At 40.2% G+C, this 12,029-nt stretch overlaps 1 protein-coding gene across 5 annotated transcripts in view; it reads right to left on the bottom strand.

The window, feature by feature from the left end:
- The window catches only part of AHCTF1 (AT-hook containing transcription factor 1), a 78,192-nt gene that overhangs the window by 62,226 nt on the left and 3,937 nt on the right, over positions 1-12,029 (bottom strand). For all 5 annotated transcript variants that reach the window (XM_047840059.1, XM_047840058.1, XM_047840063.1 and 2 more), the window contains 2 exons: positions 3,797-3,921; positions 1,737-1,990 (listed from right to left, as the gene is read on the bottom strand). In XM_047840059.1, coding sequence (XP_047696015.1) covers positions 1,737-1,990; positions 3,797-3,914 — 372 coding nt within the window. In that variant the 5' untranslated portion in view covers positions 3,915-3,921. The remainder of the gene's footprint in view (positions 1-1,736; positions 1,991-3,796; positions 3,922-12,029) is intronic.

Below are 12,029 nucleotides of genomic sequence, written 5' to 3'. Positions count from 1 at the left end.
TCAGACCCCAACACTGCCCACTGCATCAGTTTCCTCAAACTGTGAAAACATAGTATTTTGACATTTACCTCCCTTTTAACTTTAAAAATTCTATTCTAGGGGCGCCTGGGTCATTCAGTTAAGGGACTGACTTCGGCTCAGGTCACGATCTCCCTGTCTGTGAGTTCGAGCCCCGCCTCGGGCACTGTGTTGACAGCTCGGAGCCTGGAGCCTGCGTTGGAGTCTGTGTCTCCCTCTCTCTGCCCCTCCCCTGCTCACATTCTGTCAAAAATGAATAAATGTTAAAAAAAATTATTTTTATTTTTCTTTTAGTATTTATTCTGGAGACAGAGAGACAGACAGTGCAAGAGTGCGTAAGCAAGGGAGGGGCAGAGAGACAGAGACAGGGAGACCCAGAATCCGAAGCAGGCCCCAGGCTCCGAGCTGTCAGCACAGAGCCCGAGGCAGGGCTCAAACTCATGAACCGCGAGATCATGACCTGAGCCGAAGTCGGACGCTTAACCAACTGGGCCACCCAGGTGCCCCCCCAAAATGTTTTTAAGTGAATCCATTATTTAAATATCATTGGACTCTTTAAAAAAACAACAACAAACATTCAACTCTTAAACAACAGTGAAGACATATTTCCCCTACTGCTCCAAGGCTACAGTCTCAAATTAAAAAGAAAAAACAATCCGAAAAAACACTATAGTAATCAATATTTTAATATAAACTTCCAGTGTCCTCGTAAAACACAAGTGAAGACGACAAGACACAGATGACCCTCTTCATACAAAAGAGCATCAGAACAACTAGGTCATCCCTATTTTCACTTTGCAATTTTCTAACCAAGTATAAAAAGTTCTATTTGTTGTTATCGAAAGAACTTAACGTTCTTTCTTAAATTTTTTTTTCTTTGTAGAGAAATTTAATTTTTATTATAGATAAAAAAGTAAATGAATGACATATATTGAGTAGTCAGGGGAAATTTAAAAGAATACCTCAAATGTTGGGATTTATATTATTATAAATTTTTGTATTATTGCATGAAGTAATTGCATAAATTATTGAATGGCTCCATGATAATCTAGACATCTAGTCCACAGCATTATTAAATTTTTTTTTTAATATTTATTTATTTTTCAGAGAGAGGCAGAACGTGAGCAGGAGAAGGGCAGAGCGAGGGAGACAGAATCCAAAGCAGGCTTCACACTCTGAGCTGTCAGCACAGAGCCCGACACGGGGCTCGAACCCACGAACCGTGAGATCATGACCTGAGGCGAAGTCGGACGCCCCACCGACTGAGCCCCTCAGGCGCCCCAAGAACTTAATGTTCTTTTGATAACATACTGCCTTTAACCTCTGTATTTTGAACTTTTAATGAAAAACAACGATTCCACAGAAGTAAATGAATTATAAAAATGTATAGCTCGATGAATTTTCACAAAGCGAACACACCTGTGTGACCAGCAGGGGCTTAGTTCTGAAAGCAGAATGCTCACGAATCTTAAGCAGTACCTACCCGGGGCGCCTGGGTGGCTGGCGGTTAAGCGTCTGACTTCGGCTCAGGTCATGATCTCACAGTTTGTGAACTCGAGCCCCGCACTGGGCTCTGTGCTGACAGCTCAGAGCCTGGAGCCTGCTTTGGACTGTGTGTCTCCCCCTCTCTCTGCCCCTCCTATGATCATGCTCTGTCTCTCAATAATAAACTAGCGTTAAAAAAAAAAAAATTATTAAAAACAAAAAACAGTACCTACCCTTCCAGGAAGAACAACGGCTTTAACCACTCTGGACACACCAAGGTCATAAAGGCAGAGAACACTCCCTTCTGCTTCCTCTAGTCCGATTAACAACCCGGTTCTCTTCTGCCAGGAGAACTCCTTCATAGCCAGGACGACAGGAGGCTGCTGACTCACTCCATTGAATCGATATGCAGACAACCGCGCTCCTGTGAGAAAGTTTACTACCTCAAGTTGTGGACCACAAGCCAGGCAAGCAAGTGCGTTTCTCCCTAGAAGAAGAAGAAGAAAACAGCAAAAACATTGCTTATTTCGATGTACACCGCATAACTAGACAGAAGTTAGATGTTTTACACATATGACACGTAGCTCATTATGTGTAACTTGACGCATTATCTCTAAAGTGAAATCTAACCATTTATAGAACACAGTGGTCCAAAGATGAGTAAAATATATTAGACAACTATTATCTCAATAATAAAGTAAACATTTGGGTAAAGGCACCATGCTATATGCTAAAACAGACCATCTCATTTAGTCCTTGTCACACCCCAATACAGAGAAAAAGCAACTGAACTTTCACACGGTTAACTAACCTGTCCCCAGCCAGATGGCTACAAATACCGCGGCCAGAAGTGGATCACAAGCCTAACTCCACAGCTCACACTTTCAATACGTTATACCTCAAGAGTTAAACGAGGCGCTCCGAGGCTCATAAAACGTAACCCATGAGTCTATTCCCGAAGAGTTCAAAATCTAACTGAGAAGACATAACTAGTGTGACAATAGGAAATGCCAGAAGCCCTTCTGAACCCCTCACCTGCCATGTTTGGATCTTATCATGTACACAATGTAAAGTAATCGGAGCTTTTTAACCTATCTGATTTCTGTTTTCAAATGTTACCCTCACTGCTAAGCAGAAAAGGGACAAGAAGGAGCACAGGACACAGGTGCGGAGACGACACCCTATGCCTGGTCGGCGACCGTGAATGAAGAAAAATGGACTGACTAGAGATTCATCTTAGAGACAGGACTAAAAGGCTGTGCTTGCTGATGAAGATATGGGGAGGAAGTAAAACAAGAATCAAGAACAGACTCGAATTTTCCCTTGAGCAGCTGGGTCAATGGTAACTTTTAAATCTGTGAGGTCTACCACGCATCCAAGTACACAGCTGGATAAACCAGGTTACAGCTACGGGAGCCTCCACGGTTTAAGGAAATAGCGTTGGCACAATGGGGACCCAGAACACATGGATTCAGAGATAATTTTCACCACTTGCTATCTGCACAACTGGGAGCAGGTGACTTAACCTGTTGGATTCTTAGTTGCACAGAAGAGTGTCTACTTAGAAGAGTCTAATATCTCAGCTGAAGTTGTTACAGTGCCTGGCACGACAGTAAGTACCGTCACTACTGTCAATATTCAAGAGGGTAGCACTGTAAACAGCCACGTGACCCATATGTTTTACTGTCTACCCGCCAGGATGGATGGCTGTGAAATTCATTTTCAGAAAAGGCGCCTGCGGCATCTTTCACTAGACTGAAATCCACAATTTGATGGCTACTCTGGTATGGTTTTCTGCTCTATGATATGACCAAAACTATCTATTAAGATCTTGTTCAAGTTAACGGAATTAGTAAGTAAGACTTTCTGGGTATTACTCGGGGCCCTACAATCAGATTTTTCTATTCATAAGACTATTCAGATTCTAATCCAAATTCATCACCAATAAAACTTACTGATTATAAAGAAATAACAGCTGTGTATTATTTCTGCCTTCTAAATATGAACAGTCAATATTAAACATTCAATACTAAAAGATATAGTATATACGTAGTGTAGAGATAAAAAACGCACAGCATTTTTAATAAGGAAAAACCCACCCAAGGTTCACCGGAAATGTGTTCTCGAGTATTCGGGTGTTACTACACATGCAGCTGTAGCTGCTAGATGTTTATGCAAGACGACTACAACTGGGTGCCGCGGTTTTCTCCCACGTTAAAGGAAATTACAATACGTGCTTATTATTCTCTTACAAATCAATCACATCAGTAAATTTTCAGCAACGTTATTTTACCTGGAGTGAGCTTGCCATGAAGCACACATTCTGACGTCACCCCATCTTCCGCAAAGGCTTGCACGGTCACCTCTGGCAAGCGCAGGAGAGCCGTCACCTGTGCTGTTAGGCCGCGCATGCTTTCACTGTAAGTATTTGTAAAAGATAACATTATATTCGTACTACAATATGCCTAAGCCAGAAGAAAAAAACAAACAGCCACCACACGAGAGTAAATAAACTAAAACTAAAATCTGATCATAAAACACATTTTATGTGCTTCTGGGTCTGAGGTACTCCCTCCTAATAAAATGTTTCCCAACGGCTTTAGGAGTAAAGATTTATTAAGCCAGATGGCCTAAGGATATACATGATTCCCCAGACTGTTTGAAGCCTGGTTCTGTGCAATTAATCTTATTGCCTGACTTACTCTGAAAGAACACTTCACACACAAACAGGAAAAACTGATGAATTTTACAAAAACTACTGCTACAGGAAAGGGGGAGAAAGTCCACAAAAAGAGTCCAAATACACAATAATCTCAGGGATTGAGTTTGGGACAGATCTTTAACTGGGTAGAAAAAAACCTGAAAATTATCTTTCACTTCCAACGTATAGAAGATTAGATTCCTGGAATGACCCTTCTATTGTCAACGGCCAAAAACAATGGTTAAAATACCACTTGTTGAATGAAATCGGCAACGTCAAACACGAAGAGACAGCAGGAATTTTGGAAATTAGCTACCAAATCCACTGCCGGTGACTGTGATCTTCTTCTGAGACTCTTGAGATCCACGGAGGCAGAAGGTAAAGCCAAGGGCTGGCAGAGCCAAGGCAAGCTAAGAAGAGCCCCCACACTGAACTCCATAGGCTGTATCATCGGCACCAAGGCCAGCAAGAAAAGCACCCAGTGTGCAAGACGGGAGCAATAATGCTGCCCGTTTTGACCATGACTGTGAGTCTCTATTCAGAAAATTTCCCTTCACACAAATTGGTGGCCAGAATTCAAGCTACGTTATCTGAAAACACCCAGGGAAGGATTTCTTATAAATTTTTCTCAGGTTGGTAATGCTCCACACAATCCACAGAAACCACCAAACAGTCTCCAGAATCTCAAAGAGTTCTCAAAGATGAAATTCCAAGAAAATGAGCTCACAGTCAAATAACAAACTGTAACAAGGACACCATGATCAACAGCCAGCAGAATCAGCTTCAGATGTTGAAAACGATCAGAGAACAGAAATTACGTTTAATAGGTTTAAAGAAATCAAAGTTCTAGCTTGCTAATGAGGAAGAAACTTCACAAAAATAATGGAAAGTGGTCAAGCGAATTTGACAAAAATTAGAGAACTTATGGAATAAAAAATTAAGTAAAATTGAGAACTCAACGGAGAAAAATGCTCAATGGAGTTATAAGAACTGTGGCATATGCAACAAGATGGAAAAACGCCAGAGTACGACACTAAACAATAAAAGGAGAAAATACACGCAGAATGATTACATTTACATAGAGTTAAAAAGGCTGTGAAACTAAGCACAATAATACCTAAGAATACAAACATGTATAGCAAAACTATGAATAAAACAAGGAAACCATAAACACAAAAACCCAACAGTAGTTTAAGAGGGAAAGGGACGGGAACGCAAGGACTCCAAAGTAATGTTCTTTCTCTAAAACCCCACGGTGAGCAGACACGTATTCACTGCACCAAGATTCTTTGTAACTTACAAATATTCTTTTTCATATCCACTCAGCAAATAGTCCTTTTGTACCTAAAGTCAACAAAAACCAAATCAAAAAAGAAGTAACATGGCATACTAGAAAGAGAAAGAGAGCCCCAAAACTCTTGCAGAACCTAAGACAGAGAAAAAGAAATGAGCAGTTGGAAGTTATAGCCAAGTCGGGCGCCTGGCCGGCTCAGTCGGTGAAGCATCCAACTCCTGATCTTGGGACTGGGAGTTTGAGCCCCCAGTTGGGTATAGAGATTACTTAAAAATAAAGTCTTAAAAAAGTTAGAGACGAGAGAGGGAGAAGGGCCAACATATGTTTATTCCAAATCCCTCAGAATATAACATTAAATGATAAGGTAGAAGCAATATTCTGAAAGATACTTCCCAGACTTGGACACACCAATTCTTTGGAATCAGGAGGACCAGTGAATCCTATATAGAATAAATAAAAAGAAATGACTTTTCAGCAACAGTGAAAGCCAGAAGTCTGGAATATCTTCAAAATTCTAAGCAAAAATAGCTGTCAACATATAATTATAGATCACTGAAGTTATCATTAGATATGAAACACGTTTTTCGACAGAGTTCACCACAAATAAACTCTCTCTTAACGAGAGTTTGAAAAGATTATCTATAGAAGGCTTCAGGTAGAATGGTGATCCGATAAAAGATCTGAGATGCAAAGAGATGCAGATATCTGCAGTGGGTTCCCTGAATCTTTATATGATCAGCGTAAGCATGTAAGGAAACCACCAGAGGCCAAGGAATGGATCACGGGAAAAACAGAAGGGAAACAGTCCCTAAAGCTTACAGAAGGCCAGGAATAGCTCCAGAATGGAAAAGCCTTATAATATATGAGGACTGAGTAGAGTACTTGGAATGGTGTTGATTGCTTCAGTGGGGGCGGGGGGGGGGGGGGTAAAATTAGCCCTTGTCTAATACTCATTCTGGTCCTGTATAAACAAAAGCAAACCTCAAAAGAATCAAACTGTTTCCAAATAACTAAGCTGCACCCTAGAACAAGGAAGCCTCAAGAATATATAAAGGAATGCAAAAAAATATTCAGTACTCAAGAAAGTGAAATTCACAGTATCTGGCATCCAGTCAAAAATTGTCAGGCATGCAAAAGAAGTGGGAAAATATGACCTATAATAAGGCGGCGGGGGGGGGGGGGGACCCTAACCAATAGAAACAGACCAGGAAATGACACAGAAGTTGGAATTACCAGATGAGGACTCGAAATCAGTTATTCTAGCTATAATCCCCATGTCCAAGAAGACAGAGGAAAGCATAAGCACATCAAGGAAAGACTCAGACTCAGAAGATATTTAAAAAGACTAAGTCAAACTTCTAGAGATGAGAAATATGCTGAAAGAGATTCATAGACAGACACAGAAAGTATTACTGAATGTAAACATCCACAATAGAAATGATCTAAAATGAAGCACCAAGAGAAAAAAGGCTGGGGCAGAAAGGGCAAGAACAGAGCATCAGTGGGCTGTGGGACAACATTAAGTACCCTAATATATGCAAAAGCAATCTCCAAAAAGAGAGAATAGGCATATTTCAAAACTATTGGCCAACATTTTCCAAATTTGATGAAAACTATAAACCCACCATCAAAAAGGTCGCTAAACCTCAAGCACCAGAAACACGAAGAAACTCCCCCCCCCCACCAATACATCCTCATCAAGGGACAAAATCTTAAAAGTGTCACACTGCAAAGAGGAAAAAGGTAATAATGACAGGAGACTTCTTGTGGAAAATGATGCAAGCCAGAAGACAATGGAACAATAACTGAAAGAAAACAATGGAACTGAAAAAAAAAGCTGTCAGGCTAGAATTCTACATCCAGTGAAAACATCACTTAAATACAGAAAACAAAATGAGGGTTGATGGGGGTGGGAGGGGAAGGGTGATGGGCATTAAGGAAGGCACTTGTTGAGATGAGCACTGGGTGTTATATGCAAGTGATGAATCACTGGCATCTATTCCTGAAGCCAAGACTACACTGTATGTTAGCTAACTTGAAAATACATTAAAAAAAAAAAAAAAAAGGTAAAATAAAGTAGATCTGCACTACAAGGAATGTTAAAGAAATTCCTTCAGGACGAAAGAAAATGATACCAAATGGAAATCTAGATCTACACAAAAGAATACAGACCACCAAAAACTGGCAATTATCTCCTCAGAAGACAATTATCTATTTGAAGCAAAAATGACAGTAATATATGTAATTTATAACATATTTACAAGTTAAACAAATGACAATAACACAAGGCTTTGAGAGGAGAAATGGAAGCACAGTTACAAAGGTCTCTTACTGTATGTTAAATGCTCTAATGCTGTTTGAAGGTAGACGGCAATAATTTAAAGATGTACACAGTAAACCCTTGAACAACCACTGAACACACACATGCACTGAACTATATCGCTAATTTACCAATGAAAGAGATAAAATATCACCATAAAAACTTAATCCAACAGATGGCACAAAAAGAGGGAAAATGAAAGAACAGATGGGACAAAAAAAAAATTGGAAGATGGTAGATTTAAACCGAACCATGTTACATCCACATTAATGAAATGACTTTAACGATCCAATTAAAAAGCAGACTGTCAGATTGGATTTTTTTTTTAAAAGCAAGAGTTTAAGTAAAAAGGCTAGCTAGGTTGAAAGTAAAAATGGAAGCTAGATCACGCTAACACTGATTAAAAAAAAAAAAGGGTAGAACAGCCATATGAATATCAAAGTAGAATTCAGAGCAAAGAATATTACCAGGGATAAAAAGGTTCGTTTCATTATGATAAAGTGCTTAACTCACCAAGTGAACATTAACAATCCTGAACATTTATATTGAATAATAGAGCTTCAAAATAAATAAGGCAAAAACTAGGAGCTGAAAGGAGAAACATAAAAACCCACAGCTGTAATTGGAGATTTCATCACGTCTCTCTCCACAAGTGATAGAACAACTAAACAGAAGAGCAGTAGGACACAAAAGACCTAAACACATCTGGCCAACCTGATTGATTTTTATAGGTGATTCTACCCAAGAACAAAAGACTACACACTCTTTTCAAACGCACACAAATGACTTACCAAGATAGACTATATCCTGAGCCATAAAATCTCAAATTTAAAAGGATTCAAATCATACAAAGCCTTTCCTCTGCTCACAAGGAAACTAAAAAGCAGTAAAACATCTGGAAAATTTACAAATATCTGGATACTAAATAACACACTTCTAAATGAGCCATGGATCAAAGAGATCAAAAGGGAAATGAAAGTACTTTGAACTGAATGAAAATGAAAACATGGCGTATCAAAATTTGTGTGATGCAGTATAAAGCAGTACTTAGAGGGAAAGTGATAGCACCAAACCTCTGTAAGATCTCAGATCAGTAACCTAAGCTTCCACCTTTAGAAACCAGACAAATAGGAACAAATTAAACCCAGCATCAGCAGAAGGAATAAAAGAGTTGAATTTAATGAAACAGAAAAATCATAATAATAAAAAGAAAAAGAAGTGAAATCAAAAGCTGGTTGCTAAGAATTAAAAAAAAAAACAAAACAAAAACTACCAACATAAAGAAATAGATTAACAAAAGTGAGAGACCAGAGACGGAACTATTTCACTTATGACAAAAATAAATTTTTTTCTTTATCTCATTGTGCAAATTTAACTGTGGTATGTCTTGTTGTTGACCTGCTTTTGTTGATCTTATTGGGAGTTCTCTGTGCCTCCCCTGGATTTGGATATATTTCCTTCTCCAGATTACTTAAGTTTTCAGCAATGATTTCTTCAAATAAACCTTTACCCCCTTTTCCCTGTATTCTTCTGAGACTTCTATGATACGAATGTTATTATGCTTTATGGAGTCACTGAGTTCCCTAAGTCTACATTCGTGATCCAATATTTTTTCTTTCCCTCTTCTTTTCAGCTTACTTTCCATAATTGTATCTTCTGTATCACCGATTCATTCTTCGTCTTCTTCCATCACATCCAATTGGTTTCACATCTTTGTTACAGTATTTTTTATTTCAGCCTGACTAGTTTTTATACCTTTTATCTCTGGGGTAAGGGACTCCCTGGTGTCTCCTATGCTTTTCTCAAGCCCAGCTAGTATCCTTGAGATTGTTTTAAATTCTGGATCAGGCATATTACTTGTATCTGTTTCGATCAGATCCCTGGCCATGACCTTTTCTTGCTTTCTTTTGAGATGAATTCCTCCATCTTGACATTTTGTCTTAGGGCTCTGTCTTCTTCTCTGTGTTAGGAAAGCCTAACACACCGCTCCTTAGAGTAATGCCTATCCTAAGCAGAGGTCATATACTATCTAAGGCCTGACGCTTCAGGAAGCGTCTCTGGTGTATGCTGTGTGCACTCCGCTGCTGTGTTTTGGCTGCTCTTTCTCTCAAATCAGTCCTCTGCAGAATTTCTCCTCGCCTGAGTGGGGAGTGTTTGGACCTTGGCCACAGTGTGGTGAGTTTCAACTAGGGTCCACTCTGGTCTGCCTGCAAAAAGAGACCTGATGCTGTTTCCACTAGAGCTGAAGCTTTGCAACACTCTTGTCAGTAGACGTGGCACATGGGGGTAGGGGGTGAGGGGGTGGGGGTGGTGAGGTTGTGCTGGTCTTCATGGGGAGAGGCCTGCCACGCCGGTTCTCAGGCACACTCGCGGTCCAGCTTTTCTGTAAAAGTACTTCTCCCAAATTGATCTGTGATGTTCTCTCTGCTGGGCCCAGTCACAAGTGCATAATGGGGACAGATTTCTGTAACGGTACATCCAGGGTGCAGCCATACTTCTCCAAAGCTCTGACGCTTTTGCTCTAACCAAACGCCTTTCAACTCAGGCTGGTAACAAGACAGCCTACAGCCACTTCAACACCATACATCCAAGCACACCCAACAGGTGCTCCTTTACAGCAATCCCAAATACACTGTAGATCTGTCCTACAGCCCAGAAATTTCCACAAAAGGTTAACAGTATAACAATGTTAGGTTAGTGCTATCCTTAGAAACTTAGAAATTAAATGTGAAGACTCTAGAACTTTGAATTCTTGAAGGTGCTAACTTCTTTAGTGATCCTATTTAACCCCCCACACTCAAGGGATAATCAGTTTATCGATTCTGAATCTATTCCTTAATTCATTCAACCAAGACTAAATGCTTACCATATGCTAAAATGCACAAAAATGAAATGCTGAAATCCTAGCTTCCTCCTAAGTCTTTTTCTATCTTCATCTCACCGTGTCCCCTCTTTATTCAATTGTTTCTCGGGATTAAGGTAACAATTAAAATCCACTTCTCGGTCCTGCAAGTTAATTACACTTAGCTTCTACCTACCTACAGGAATTTAAGCCTTTAGTCAGGAATTGGAGCAGCGTTCTCAAACTTCCACCCTACACTGATGCCTATGTCAAGAGTAAAAAGAATTTCTCAAAGCTCTCAAGGTGCTTCTCAAGGAGAAGTAGCAAGGTGAACGATAATCACAGGTTCCATGCAGAGTACTAGAAAAGGCAGGAACTTTGAATTAGAATGGCTTTAAGTCCAAGTTCTACCACTCACTGGTGCATGCAATGCTGCACTTCTATATGGTCTTCATGTCACACCCAAGCTTCTAGAAAAGGTGAATACTTCTCTCTCCAACTCTTAGCTTATCATAGTGCCCGACGTGAAGGAGTTCGAAAAGGTGTTCAGTGAATGAAAGAGAAAGTTGTTCAAATTTATAAGTTAGCCTTTGAATCTACAGGGGAAAAACTGGTTTCAAGCAAGCCCTTTCGAATCCCAAATTTACAGTGTGAACTTTAACATTTTAAGCACAGTGAAGAGAACTTCTAAAAATCATACGATTAGAAAGAACATCCCATATAGACATGCATGTTCACAAACACACATTCAGCCGCCAAGCTCAGTATCGTACAAGATTAAGTAGAATCCTGGCCTTCGTGACATGCCAGCACTGGCAGCCTCTGAAAGGGAATTTTGAAAGTTTAAACACCTTCTCAAGGGCCAGGTAGGCAGAGCATGACGTGGTGCTGGCTGCCAATGAGCTAAAGATATTGTTCATCTTCTTGATAAAGCACAGATGGGTTATGTCACTCCCTTCTCCAAACCCTCCAATGATTCCCTACTACGTATACAAAAACCAACAGCCTCGGGGCTCCTGGGTGGCTCAGGCGGCTGAGCGTCAGACTTCGGCTCAGGTCATGACCTCACAGTTCGTGAGTTCAAGCCCCGCGTCCAGCTCTGTGCTGACAGCTTGGAGCCTGGAGCCTGCTTCGCATTCTGTGTCTCCCTCTCTCTCTGCTTCTCCCCTACTCACACTCTGTCTCTCAGAAATAAATAAAGATTAAAAAAAAATTTTTTTTAATTAAAAAAAAATAAAAACCGACAGCCTCAGCCTCAGGCAGTGAAAGTCCTCTACAACCTGGCAGTCCCAGACTATCTTTAGTGTTGCCTCCCCAAACCATCATCAGTTTGCTACAGCCTTGTACTTTCCCTCTTTTATGCCGTACC

Source organism: Prionailurus viverrinus, chromosome F1, assembly GCF_022837055.1.
Source record: "Prionailurus viverrinus isolate Anna chromosome F1, UM_Priviv_1.0, whole genome shotgun sequence".
Taxonomy (NCBI): Eukaryota; Metazoa; Chordata; class Mammalia; order Carnivora; family Felidae; genus Prionailurus; species Prionailurus viverrinus.
Note: the sequence above shows the minus strand (reverse complement) of the source record. Positions and strands in the feature narration are given on the sequence as shown.